This window comes from Zonotrichia albicollis, chromosome 5, assembly GCF_047830755.1.
Source record: "Zonotrichia albicollis isolate bZonAlb1 chromosome 5, bZonAlb1.hap1, whole genome shotgun sequence".
Classification (NCBI taxonomy): Eukaryota; Metazoa; Chordata; class Aves; order Passeriformes; family Passerellidae; genus Zonotrichia; species Zonotrichia albicollis.
Genome location: NC_133823.1, coordinates 25,879,348 through 25,893,449, shown reverse-complemented (window position 1 = coordinate 25,893,449; position 14,102 = coordinate 25,879,348). Strand labels below are relative to the sequence as shown.

General features: G+C 43.8%; 1 protein-coding gene across 4 annotated transcripts; it reads right to left on the bottom strand.

Moving 5' to 3' along the window:
• Positions 1-68: 68 nt before the first annotated feature.
• On the bottom strand, positions 69-10,508 carry TRMT10A (tRNA methyltransferase 10A). Of its 4 annotated transcripts, none has more exons than XM_074541118.1 (8): positions 10,391-10,508; positions 8,975-9,278; positions 7,833-7,995; positions 7,331-7,402; positions 6,827-6,901; positions 5,705-5,854; positions 5,032-5,137; positions 69-3,740 (listed from the first exon to the last, which is right to left on the bottom strand). In XM_074541118.1, exons 2-8 carry the CDS (start codon positions 9,247-9,249, stop codon positions 3,574-3,576), a joined length of 1,008 nt encoding a protein of 335 aa, XP_074397219.1. In that variant the 5' UTR covers positions 9,250-9,278; positions 10,391-10,508; the 3' UTR covers positions 69-3,573. The 4 variants fall into 4 exon arrangements, with proteins under 4 accessions (XP_074397219.1, XP_005484776.1, XP_074397220.1 ...); XM_005484719.4 differs by lacking the exon at positions 10,391-10,508 and adding an exon at positions 9,935-10,384; XM_074541119.1 differs by lacking the exon at positions 10,391-10,508 and adding an exon at positions 9,959-10,384.
• Positions 10,509-14,102: the final 3,594 nt, after the last annotated feature.

Sequence of the window (14,102 nt, the reverse complement as noted above, 5' to 3'; positions counted from 1 at the left end):
TTCAGAGAGGCTCTTTCCTACTCAGGTGCTCTTCTGCAGAGTCCTGTCTAGAATCAAACACTACTGCTCCATAAGCAAACATGGAGCACTATGGGACATATGGGACAATGAGCATATGGGACGTATGGAAGCCAAAGGAAAGGCAAATTGACCTGAATCCAGGAAATGGACAAGAAGGGGGAAAGTACAGCCACCTGCAGCAGTACACTTTGGGAAATTGTCACAACATGGATGCAGATAAACAGTGCTGAGGTTCCTGACTTCAGAAATCTGGACCAAGGATATTGAGGCTCAATGGAAAGAGAACAAAACAACAGGATTATTTATGGCACCTTGCTATGGCCTCCCCACTGCATGCAACTAAAAGAAAGTTTGCCTAGTTCAGTGAGGTTTGACTTTCTGCCATATCCCCTTCCTATTTTCTGTTTCTTTCTTTTCAGGTTCCCTGAGCCATACCTTCTTTTTTTCTTTTTTAATGCTTTCCTACACAGGTTTAAGACCTCTGGATGTATTCTGCTGCCCAGCATTGCTGAGCAATAGTTCTGGGAGTACCTGAAACTTTACAAAGCTTAGTGATGAAAGTCAGAGGTTTCTTAAGCTCAGCAATGACGCCTGGTGGCGTTTCTTAAGCTCAGCAATGACGCCAGGTGTTTCATGCCTGGTGGTGAAACACAGGGATCCTGTTCTAGAGCTGTGCAGAGTGTTTTTTAATGTTCTGTTCTTCAATATTGTGGCCCAGGAACAAATCACATTGGAGATCTCTAAGTCTTGGTTAGACAAGCATGTCAGAGCTGATCTTCACTGAGAACAGCAGTGTGAAGCAGAGAACTTCCCAGTGTGTTTTCCTACAGTTGCATTAACTTCATACACCTAAAGCTGGTTCAAAGAAAGATCTTTCTGTAAGTGTCCTAAAGCACTGTATGTCAATATTTATTTCTGGCATCAGAAACAAATTCCTTGTCATTTCTTATTATAAAACAGTACAGTGATTTATCTCTGCTTCCAGTGTAATGCATTTGTAAGCCATGCCTGAAATATGAAAGTATCCATCTTGAAAATATTGAGAGCAGCCAGGTCTGTAGATTGCAAATGAAGAATAAATGTGCTTTCTTAAGTAGCATGCCACAAGCTAGAACACCAGAGTGCCAAACACCGCTATAACTTGTACACACTATGTAAATCCAAAATGAAAAACAATAAAAAGTCCTCATCCTCACAGTGAAGAATTTCTTCCTAACATCTAACCTAAACCCACCCTCTGTCAGTTAAAACCCATTCCCTCTTGTCCTATCACCACCTGTCCCTGTAGAAACCCCTCTCCAGCTTTCCTGTAGGCTCCCTTCAGGTACTGGAAGGTGCTGTAAGGTGCCCCCAGAGCCTTCTTTTCTCCAGGCTGAACAGCCCCAGCTCTCCCAGCCCGTCTGCAGGAGAGGTGCTCCAGCACTCTGAGCATCTTCATGGCCTCCTCTGGACTTGCTCAAACATGGGCTTCATATGCTGTGAGCCCCAGCTCCGGCCACAGCAGTCCATGCAGGGTCTCAGTAGAGCAGGAGGATCACCTTCCTTGAGCTGCTGCCATGCTTCTTATGATGGGGGACAGGCAGACCCCACTGTGTGGGCGAGACAAGCAACACGTATGAACAGGCAGCAGCCACTGAGCTGTTGTGACACAGCGCAGTTGGCATGAGCTGCCTCTGAACAGCAATACACCCCAGACCATGTTTTCTTTCTATTTCTCCATAGACAGGTAAGCTTCAGATTTAAACAACTGGATTTTAAAACACCTGGATGTGATTATCTTATTTCACTGGTAATGTTGTAAGGCTGTGTTTTAAGTTGCACAACAGTTCTGTAAGATGCTTTAGAACCCTTTCAGCATGTCTCTAAAAGCCCCCAGTTTGTCTGAGCTCCTATACTCTCAAGCCTGAGTAAATAAGGCACATGTATGAAATGGTCTTAAGGAAAACTTGGACAGACTGAAGAGTCTTAGATCAGGTTTAGTAGGTGCTACATGGATTAACATGAGGTTCTCTCAGCTGTAAAGGCGTAATTCCTTGAAATGTTACACATTTCAGTTAGAGAATCAGTGTTATACAGGCTGGGTACACTTATGCTGCCTTTTTTGTTATAGAAATAAAGCCAGCAATGCTTTTATGAAAAGGCTGATCTAGTTTCTGCAACAAAGCAATCACACTTTTAAAAAGCCTAAGAAAAGCCTCATGGATCTTCAGTAACAAACCACAATCCATCCTTTTAACAGAATAAACTTTTCTATTTGCCTTTTAGAAAGCATACAGAGAAGTGCACTAAGAGTGTAAGTCATAACCAGCTGTGTGCCAAGCCTTCACAGACCATAGGGAGCCACAGGGATCCCACTTGCAGTCTCCACTTGAAAGCACTAGCAACGAAGGGAAGAAGAAAATTGGGCAAAAGGCAAATCACAGCTGAATGAGCCCTCTGACTGCAGCTCAGCAGAGAGGAACACTTAGGATGCCATGACCTCAAGCTCTTCAGGCATGAGAAACCTGTGTGAGAGATGCACTTATTCAGGCACTGCAGCCACCTGGCTACTCCCTGGGGAAGAGAGGGACAGGCAGGCTCACAGAGCTGAAGCAAAGCCTCACTTCCAAGATGTCCACTTCACTACTCTGCCACAGCACTGAAGTCAGGGGATGAATCAGAATCAGAACATCCATCCAAGACTAAGATTATGACTTTTTTTTAAAGGAAAAATATTTGACAGACAATACAATACATACAGGATCGTGTGATTACACAGTAATACTGAATCTGAGTGACCTGTAAGGAAGAGTTCCTCTCTCCTGGTGTTGTTCTGGGGCCATGTGATAAATTTTGCTGAGAATATGAAGGAATAATCAAGAGTGATTGAGTCACCCCAGTGTGCACCATGTGCCTACCAAGGCATAGGATTTGCACCTGTGCTAGCACCCAACCCTCTCAAGCTCAAGTATAAAGCACTGGCTTAACCCCACATTCATACTTCACCTACTGACCCCAGCCAACTAAACACAATAGATAAATCAGGCAGTTCAGTTGCTTGTGATTCTCTGTTGAGATATTCAGGAAAATCAGAATTTTTGTTTAGAGTGTTTATGCACACATTGCAGCAGGCACTAGTGGTACAGGTTTTGGAACCAAAGGAGCACTTGTCATTCACTGCTTTCAAGAAAACTTTTGAACAGAAATGGAGACAAGAATGTGTACATTAAAATATTAACTACTTGTGCTCTTGGAACTTACATCCAACTTGGTATGTATAAAAAATAATATTTAAAAAATTAAATTAAACAGCTTCCCTGGGAAAAAATGCAGCATTTTCCATTAATTTCTTTTTTTTCCCTCTCTTTTAAAAAGCTATTATATTGAAGTTTCAGGGTAAAACTTGCATTTAACTTAACCTTTCATGCACAGAAACAGCTCTGGGACTACCGGGCACTGAGACAATTCAGCATTACAAGTGCTGCAGATGGTCTTTGAAGCAAAACTCCTTCCTGCCCCAGTTTTATTCCACAAACTGCATGTCTCGTCATTCCCATCAACCAATTCTGAAGACTAGCTGCTGTCCGAGTCATTGTCTTCATCTTCTTTCCCAGACAGAGCATGTTTGGATGAATCATTGGCTTCTCCCAAAGGAACAGCCCCTTTCCTCTGTGGCAGGACACTGAAAAAGGCCTCCTTCCAGTCTCTCTTCTCCAGGTAAGCAAGGATGATCTCAAACACTGCAACATCAGAAAAGCCCATCAGCTTTTACAGGGAGGTAAGTGAATTGCTAACAGAAACACACCCCCAAGTCCATCTTTACAGAGGTTTAGGTGCATGCTCTTGTGGCTTCTTCAGAGCAGAGCTGATGAAATGCAGGCAGGAACAGACACTGCAATTCTGCTACTGCTGCAGCCTCAAGCCAAGCACAGCCCAAGTCTCCAGCTGCACGACAGTATTTCTCTTAGGAACTGAGACAAATACTTCAGTCTCACCACTGCCTTCTGTACAGGCACCAATGCTTTCACATGTTTGACAGGAATCCTGCTGTGGATGCACTTGATTAAAGATTTTGACCCCTCCTATAATTAGCTCTTCCTTTCTATACAAAGCAACAGTGAAAGATCTAATTTTAGAAACATGTAAAATCTTACAAATACATAAGTTTTTCTGATAATTTTTTGGACAATTTTTAAGTCCCGTGCCATACCATATTCTCCTCCATGCTTAAATAATCTTTATTATCATGCAAATGCCAGCCTCATTAATATGGCACTTTCAGAAAATAAAGTGATCACTGGGCAATGTGTTACATAAAAAAATAAACTTGAAATAAAGTAAGGTAAGTTAAGCTAAAGAATGTGCAGCGGGGCACAATAAAGACATTGGCACCATGTCAAAAATTTCCATGAAGGTCTGAGTAGGCTGCATTTTGCATGTATTTTTGCTTAATGACACTGAAAGACAATCTAATAATAAAGCTGAAAGTTTAAAAGGAGCAAGATTTAAGGCTTGGTTAAGCCATTAATACTTCAATCAGAACCAGGAAATCAGGTAAAATACAGTTATGAAAGTTCAGTAGCTGGAGTACTGCTGATACCAACTGAGGAAAGTCTACAGGTACTGAGGCAGTTACTGCTGAACAAAGCTGTGGAAAGAGGTGAAAACATCACACTCATTCATCCTTCCTTGGCATAAAATACAATGTTGGATAGTTTCCAACATTTTACTCACTTATACAGTAAAGCTGGGAACAAGACCAGGATGGTAAGAAAGTCACAAGTAATCCTCAAACAAGCCAACAGGACACAATGTCTTCTAAATGGCTAAGATACTGTCATTTACATTTAACCATATCTACAATATTTAAAGTTCAGGGCAAATAGTGTATTCTGAAGGCAACTAAATTCAAGAAATATCAACCTAATAAAACAAGGTTTAGGCATCTGCACTACAGTGCAGTGGGTTTGAGGCGTGACTATTACAGGTACATTCCAAAATAATGTAATTGTTTTGTGATTTAGAACTTACCATGATTGACAGCTAACACTTTCCGACTGTTCATTTTGACAAAGTTTCCAAGTGGGAGCTGTGCGTGACCAATTCCCTGCTCTATAGCTTTTCTGTAAGTAATTCCCTGGGGAAAAGACACCAAAACAAGTGGACTGAGAATTATTGTTTCAGATGAGCCCATACAGATTCACTACAAGTATCATTTCCTGGCAAAAGTTTTGCCTGTGCTGCCACGGTGTTGCTTTAGAAGTTGGTTACAAAAAGAAACTTAACCGGATTGGACAGCACCTTCCTCAAGGGCTACCACCACTGGAAAACTCATTACTTTATATGTATTTCACATTGTGACCTGTGGTCAACAGGATTGTAAATGAAACTTGTTCATGCAGCTGCAGCTCTAGAACCATCAGCTGTTGGCTGTTTTAAAGGTGAGCTTATGTTAAAGTACAAAGATATTCAGGTTGTAGTCACTCAGTATTTTTTTTCAAAGGAAGAGTAAAGAATAAGAAAACTCTGGAACACAAGCCACTGCTACCACCACAAGTGTTTTTCACATTTCTTCAACATTTTTTTGAATTCTTTTTTGAAGAAGATTTCTCATTATTAATTATGTTAGTTTACACATGAACAGCAATAATGTCAAATAAGGTGCCAAAAAAAAAAGCTGCAAAGGAACAGACCCACAGCTTACCTTGTGGTGATTGTGATCCACCAGTCCTCCAATCACATAGGCTTTCTTCTCATCAAGCTCGCTGAGAACATCTGGGGAATCTGAGGTAAGATATACTAGGTCTTCTTTCTTTATTAGCTCACTATAGTGCTCTGTTCTAATTTGGATATCCTCAAAAAAAGGTAGTTAAAAGAAGTTACATTCAACTGATGAATTGCTGGCCAAGCTTTACAGACCCAAGATGGGACTGGCAAAATAAATCCAACAGTATGTGGTCATTCCACATTCCTCCTTCGCGTTCAAATACCTAGCACAGTGCAGATTGATTTTCTCTGTAAACAATCCAGTCCCTAGAGCACTGATTTGTAAAAATCAACATGAAATTTTCTGAAACCCAGAAGAACTTTACAAGTCCTTAAGTTCTTGTGATTCCCTTCAAACGTTGCCATGTTTCTCCTATGGATCCAAGTAGTTTTCAAGCCCATTAAAAAACTGAACCCAGAAGCAAACGTTTCGTTAACATTAATTGTTCAGTAAGAGAAGTTTATGCTAAGCTCTCATGGAGAAGCTATTGCACAAGAACTGCTGGAAACAGGACTGCTTTTATTTGTTCTAAGTGCTCCTCCTCTGCAGCTGTTGGAATAGTGGCTTAACAGGGAGTCACAAGGAAAACCAACAAGAGCTTGACCACAGGAGAAGTGACTTCTCTCCAGAACGCTTCAGCGCTGAAAGGAACGTGATGAAAGTGAAAGTGCCCACCAGAGAATCACATCCCAACTGGCAAGTCTTGTTTTGGACATGGATAAAAGAGCACTGCCAAGACAGACAACTGCTGGAACTGCCTAAATCAAGGAGTCCTGCTTAGTCTATCATGAATGGAATTTGTTAAAAAAAATACGTGAAAATGGATTTGTGTGTAGTTTTTCAAGCAAAAATCAAATCTAGATTCAAGAGAAGCAGTCTTTGGCTTATTAAAGTTAAATCAATTAAAAGGACAAAAAGACTACACCTTTTCAAATATGCTATTGCTCACATGTATTACAAAAACCCATGTGGAAAAAAAGAATGTTCTTCACAACTAACAATACAGTTAACAACTACAATCAAGACTTTAACTTTTTACAGAAATACTCAAATATTCACCTTCCAATTCACCCATCCTTTGTCATTTTCATTCATGTTGGTCTTCAGCTGTCCCCCATGGCTGGTCAAGTAAAACTTCAAACAGAACAAACAAGAGGTACAAAATACAGAAACGTCAATTTGCCACAATCTGTTTCCTCTCTTTCTACCCTTAACTGTTACCTAAAACTCATAATATTTTTTAGATGGAAGTGGTACTAGTACCACATTCATATAGTTACTGATACGTTTAAAAGACAAATTCAGACTTACAATGACTTTTTAAAAAATCTGCCAGAGCTAAAACCAAGAGTTATCAACAGCCTCTTACTGGCACACCTGGATCTGGCACTTTTCATCTGCATGCACATACTGTTCCATATATAGGTGTATCCTTATAACACATGGGTGTTACAATAGAAGTAATTTTCTTATGAAAGAGGCAGCTTAAATATTTTCTTTTCCTACTACAGTTCTCATGTTTGGTACTTGGCAACAGTCAGCATTCAGTTTGTTCAAACTCACCTGCACAGGATGAAATGCCTTGCGGTTTTCTGCGTAACATCTCTGAATCTGCTTGTGAAGCTTCTTAACATCCTGTACACAACATAGTTTGTTTTTATTTAATCCTTCATACAGACCATCACAAAATGCTTTATCATGAGCCAGTCTGAAGCTAAAGAGAGAAAAAGGAAGCTTTTAACTGGCTAAAGTGACTACTTGGAGAGTATGGGCATCAGATCCTGAGAGGAAAAGCACCCATTGTGAGGGGATTATGCTGACAAGGAGACACACACATCTTCCACACAGGTGTACTTAGACACCTCTATGCATTGTGCTTGATTTACATTATTCTAGGGGAAAAAAAATCAGAGGGATTTAATGAACATACAGAATTAATCTGAGGAATCAAACAGGTTTATCACTGTGACAACACTCAGTCTGTAACCCATGGGAAAATCCTGAGAACATACAATCTATATTTAAGAGAATTAAATATACCTAGTTAATCTGAAGTTCCTTTTACCTTTAACACCATCAGGTCATCAAAGCTGCAGTCCACGATGAGGCGAAGCGTGCTAGGAACAACTTCCCTGCGCATGCACTTTCTGCCATTCCCCTCACTACTGGAATCCAATTTTGACTGACGTTCTAGTTTTCTCTTCTGGCGTTTTTCTTTTCGTTTCTGCCTAAGTAAACAAACAAATCAATCCTCTAAAAGTGCTGCCAGCACTGCTGAGGTACTGTGTTGTGCACACAAATGCAGACTTCTAGGGCCAAAGTGGTTGTCCTGTGACTGTGATAGTTTAAACTCAGCCTGTTGCCTACATTTGTGCCACACTGAGACCAGCACAAAACACATCCCCCACCCCGACTTTGTGAAGTTCTGTAAATACCTACAGACATCTGACACAAATTCAATTTGCTCAATTAACTCAATACTGGGAGTCTCATGGATTTACAGGTCCTCTGAGTCAAATCTCAGAACTAGCAAAAAAGTAGTTAGTTTACACATGAACAGCAATCACAGTATCAGGATTAGAATGAGGAAGACAATTTACATCCCGTTTCACTGCACAGTTTTTCAAAAGGCTTCTGAAGAAATTGGTCCATCCTCCTGTCCTCCTGACAGGAGCAGGCAGTTGGAAGATCAAATTTCAGAGACAGCAACAACCACTGCCTTGGGAAGGAACAGTCAGTGGGATAAGAATAAACCACCATCAGCACATCTACAGATACACTTTCTCTCAACACATCAAAACAGAAGCTCTATGTAAGTCAGGGTAACTTGTAGCACATCACTTCTTGTCTCAAATGTGGCTGCTTTTATTCAGTGTATTTTTAAGAATCTCAAGTCTGCCAGCACCAGGAAAAGAGGAACAAGGCCACACATTCTGTCTCCCTTCTGACAAATAACAACATGCACGTTTGAATCCCTCCTGAAGCTGAGGAACAAATCTAGGATGAGGAGGGGATGCTTACCTCTACAGCCTCTTCGAGTGCAGACCAAGTAGCCTGGGGCTACTGCTTTAAACCTGGTGTGGGAGAAAACTGGTTCAACTGCCTTGATTTGATGAAGCAATTCACAAGCACATTCTGCTGACACATCATTATTATTAGCACTAAATATTACATGGGAACCATGGGAAGCTGCTTTGCAAACCATACCTCCGTAGATCTTTCTGTTCTTCCCACTGCTTCTGCTTCAACAGCTTCTTCCTTTGCCTCTTGGACATGGACTCAAGGCATTCTTCCTTGCCTGAGCCTGCCTCCAGTCTCTCTACTGGATTGTCATTTGACTTCACCTTTCCTTCCACATCAGGAACTTCAGGGAATGGGGTATTTTCCATTGGCACCTCTGGACTGTCTGTGGGCGACTCAGATGACATTAGCTTTTGGCTGGGTTTTCTGACTTGTTTGTCAGCACATGCCGGATATTTCATTAAAAACAATTCTTCTGCTCACCAATTCTCTACGAAACAAAGGGATATAAGTGTCATTAACAAGATACTCAACTAGAATAAACACCACTCAACACCTACTATAAGCCTGAATAAAGAGAAGATCTTTTTTGTTTGTTTAAAGCCTCTGCAAATAATAACATGGAACATTCTAAAAAGATTATAATCTATATCCTGAGAGTCTAAAATTCTGCCTGCTAGATCTGCAGGTAGTGAATAGCTTCTGATCAAAAACTTTGCAAAAGAACACCAGCATAAATTTAGGGAATCATACTGAATCAAATGTAATAGAACAAAAAGCATTAGCAGGGTGTGTACACAAACACAAAAAATTAAGGACGTGTCTTACAATATAACTACAGCAGCATATTAGAGAAGTATGTAAGACAGAAGTATGTAATTTTAAAGGGACTAAAGCCATTTGGGGGGGAAAAAAGTGTGAACGAGCTGTACTCCTTCAAAATTAATTTTTATTTCTCCCGAAAACAGAAGGCACTGGACAGTAACAGACACCGGCCACTGTCAGAAGACAAACACAAGTAAAAGGATGAACAAATGTTATTCAGCAAAACACTCTCGGTTCAAACCAACTACAATTATAACTACTCCTTTCCCATGGTTAGCACGATTTTTCCGCACTAGGAGCTCCTGTGTGCTCGACACCCACACAATTCCCCAAGGACAACTTCACCGGAGAACGCTGCATCTCCACCAGGCAGGAAACAACAACCCCCTGCTTCCTGCAGCGGCAGCACAGACAGGAAACACACAGCGCAGCAGAACCCAGCAGAGCTTTTGCTGGCACATCCCCATTTCCCTGTGTGAGGGCGTTCGCACACCGAGCCCCACACACCTGCGCACACCTGCGTGCTTGCATACAGGAGCACAAACACACACACACATACACATACATACATACACACAGACACACGCAAGCACACGTGTATCTACACACGGACACGCCATACGCCCCTCATGACTGCAGAGGGCAGGCCGCAGGCCCGCGGAGGGCCGTGTCCCACCCCGGCGGCGGGGCCGGGCCGGGCCGGGCGCGGTGCGAGCCGCGCTGAGGGCCCCTGGGGGCCGCCATGTTCCCCCCCGCCCCCGAGGGGCCGCAACGTACCCGCGAGCCGCCCCGCGCGCGCCCGGCGAGGGAAGGGGCGGAGCCACGCACGCGCAGGCGCGCGCGAGAGGGAAGCAGAGCGGCGTCCGCGTGAGGCCGCCGGGCAGGGCGCCCCCCAGCGGCGGGCGGTGTCAGTGCGCGCGCCACCTTCCTCACACCCCCAGCCGTGGCTTTGGGGGCTCCGTGGGGATAAAGGGCAGCGAAAAGGAAGACAAAAGCTTATTTTTATCTGATGGTTTGAGTTCAGGCAGGGGCCAGCGAAGTATTTTTGGCTGATGGCATTCCTCCGGGCAGATCTGTAGCTGCAGAGGTCACCGGCAGTGCCGCGCTCCCTCCGCCCCCGCGGCAGAGGGCCGCGCCTTCGCGCTTCCTATTTAAAAATAAGCCGCCGACAATTAGGTTTTTTAACTCCGATGTCAATGCTCAGCGAAGGCAGCGTTCTTTCACTGCCAGATAACTTTACGAAAGAATGCTGCCCTGTTACAGGAGTCGGTTTTGTAGACTGGGATGATATTCTATGGGAACAATGTATTTTGGGCAGCCTGAGTATGTAGATGTCTGTTTGCCCCCGGTTAACGAGGCACACAAAGTTAGCAAACACACGAGCGTGTGCTGCCATAATCCCCTTTCCGTGTGCATCAGTGTTTAGCTCAGGTTTCATGGGTGCCACATATACACACTCGGACAGTTTTAGTGCTGGTTTCGGGTTCGCCACAGCTGTGTTGCACTCACAAAACTGCGTGGTGTCACTATAGTGAGACACTGACCTTTCAACTGCTGCTGGAATTTAATATTTGCTGTAGTATTTGATCTAATTTGTGATTCCTGTTCAGTGCATTACTTTAAAAATAGCTAGATTTGCATTTGCTGGGGTCTATTTAAAACCTCACTCACATTACTATTAATACCTAGCTTGACATGCCAGCATCATAAAAGCCCAAATGCTCCAGTCTCCCTGTGGAGAATCCTTTGGTGTTTTTTGGTCACTGAAAGGGAGCAGATGAGTTACCAATAGAAGCCTTTTTTTTAAAAAAAGCAAAAGACATCTGACAAAGTCATGTAATACTCAGATGTGTTTTTTCCTAGAATGAAGAAGCTGCTTACGTAGTTTGTTTTTCTCATAGTGCCCTCTGCAAAGCGTCAGTATTGCTCGTCCAGCCCCCTGTGTCCTCAGACAACAACAGAGCATCATGCAATGTTTTCCAAAGTCTGCCAAGTGGTGACAAAGTGAAATGAAAAACTGAGCAGTTGCAAATATTGGGAAAGAGCTGTCTGTCTAAATTTCATTATTTTTATAGGGCCTTAACGTGACCTTTTCAAGATGCTGATCCCGATGGTGAGTCACCCTCTCTCCCAGCAGCAGAAAGAACTAAATATTCTAGAGCTTAGAGCTGCAGCTCAAGAGGCAGACTATGGAGAAGAAAAAAGATGCTCAAGGGAGGCTCAGGTGTGGGCAATGTCATTGCTCCCTGTGGGCTGGGCCTGACTGCAGCACTCCTGAGGAAGGCTCAGGGTGCAAACTGGCTTTGGCCAGTGGCTTGGGTGGGTATCTCTGACCCCCTGTCCCCTGTGGCAGAAACAGAGGGTCTTATTCACCCAAAGCCTGCGAGCTGGGGGCTCACAGGCAGCAGCTGAAAGGTAAGGATGCACTGGGGTACTTTGGTGCTCACACCTGAAGCTTTGAGTTGAAAAGCAAGATCTTTGTGCTGTTGCTTCAGAAGAGAAGGCAGAAAGAAACATTTTGTTGACTCAGAACATGGGAGGAAATCTCATTAGTTTTATTAGGCTGTATAAAGATATGAGCCCTATAGTTTGGACTCTGGAAAATGTGCAGCAGCAGGAATACTTTGACCCCAGTCTGTATGCCAGCATGGCCTGAGGCATCCATGAGGGGCTGAGCCCACAGCCTGTACGTGGAGTGGACTTTGGTGGGCACAGCGCCGTTTGCACAGGTGTAATCTGCCTGAAAGGAAGTCACTGCTGATTAACTCTGGCCATAACTGGGGTGAGGCTCAGGCCTCCTGTTTCTAAGATGTCTGAAGAGCACCCCAGCTCTGTGTTACAGGTAAGCCTGTGGGTGTATAAATGTGTGTGCACGTGGAACTGTATGGACAAAATTCCTTTACGTGGCAGTTGTGCCCTTAGCTCTGCAATTGACACAGCAACAGTGGTGTCCAAAGAGAGATGTGGATTTACATCAGCAGGAGATCTGGCTAGAGATATTCTAACAGAGGCCTTTTTTAAGAAAAATATTTTATTTGAAAGAAGAAATAAATTTCTTCTGTCTCAAGAGCACAGATAGAGGACAATTGCTCTTCTTCAGATTTCAAACCAACGTCACCTCCCCCTTCTGAGTAAAATGTCAATGCTACTTTTCTGAAGCAGGACCCATATCTCTGGTCCTTCTCTAGATGGAGTTGGTTTTGCACCAAGATAGTGCCCTTATTTTTTTCAAAACAGCACAGAAAGCCTGGAAAGCTCCTTGTTTACTAAATGCAGCAAAAGGAGGCCTCTGCCTCAGCCCCTTGAATTTGGGAGCATACCACAACCTGTGCTGAGAAAGCAGCATAACCAACCACAAATGGGGAAGAAGCAAAGGCAGACCCCTGGGGTTTCCTAATCTCCTCCCTCCCACGTGTGCACAGACAAACAAAATACAGGAAGAGGCCCAGGGGGAACTTCACAAGGTGCAGATGAGCATGGGGGAGCAGCAGTGGCATGGGCCTGTTGTTTCCCACTGCTGGGCAATGATTGACATCCACAGTGTTTGCTCAACTTCTCTTTACCACAGAAAAAAAACAGAGGAGGCACTTGTACCCCTCAAGGTGAAGGCTGCTCTCACTTTACCATCCCTCACAGAGAATGGGGCCCTCTGGGAGCATCTAATTGCAGCCTGGGGTGGCACTTGCTGGGTTGGGGTATGTGTAGATCACAGTCACATGAAATCACCCTGAGGAAGTGAAGTGGAAGACTGTGTCGATGGCTCCCTTGTGTGTTTCTTTTGCTGGCAGGAGCAGATCCTGTTCCTCCCAGAGCTGGGAAGGCTTTGTGTGCTGGGGAGAGGCATGCAGCCTTGCAGGGCATGCCAAGAAACATGGAGGGTTGGCCTGCTGCCCCACTGACACCTGAGGGACAGCTGAAGGACATCCTTTAACCAGCCCTGTGGCCATGAGGTTAGTGTGAGAGGGCCTGGGATTTACTGTCAGAGGAAAAGGGAGACATGTGGGTTAGTCAGGCAGCGCCTTTTCAAGGGAGGTGGTGAAGGAAGCACAAGAAAAGGGGGAAGGGCTTGGTTTGCCCTGCTCCCAGACCTTGCCAAGCTGGCCTTCATGGAGATGGGACAAAATGTCTTGTTTTATCTCATTTTTCAGGCTCTAACCTCTGCCACTGCAATGATGTAAGATGGGGGCTGAAAGAAAGAAAATTGATTTAGTATGGTACAGTGCAGCAGGCACCGACATCACATCTGAGTCTGTAATGAAGTAGGATCCGTTTTTGGGATGGCACTGATAAATCCCATGTACTTCTGCTTCCTGGAAGACCCTTTAAAAACCTATGCTTCTGTGGTTGCTCAGAGATGATGACAGATGATGCAAGACAGTGGAAACAGTGGTCAAGATCTGGCCCCTGGCAGAAACAGAGCTGATGGTCCCTTCATTCAGAGAGAGGAGTGGTGGCAGGATCTCCTGGTTCTTCCAGCGCTGGAGGTGGG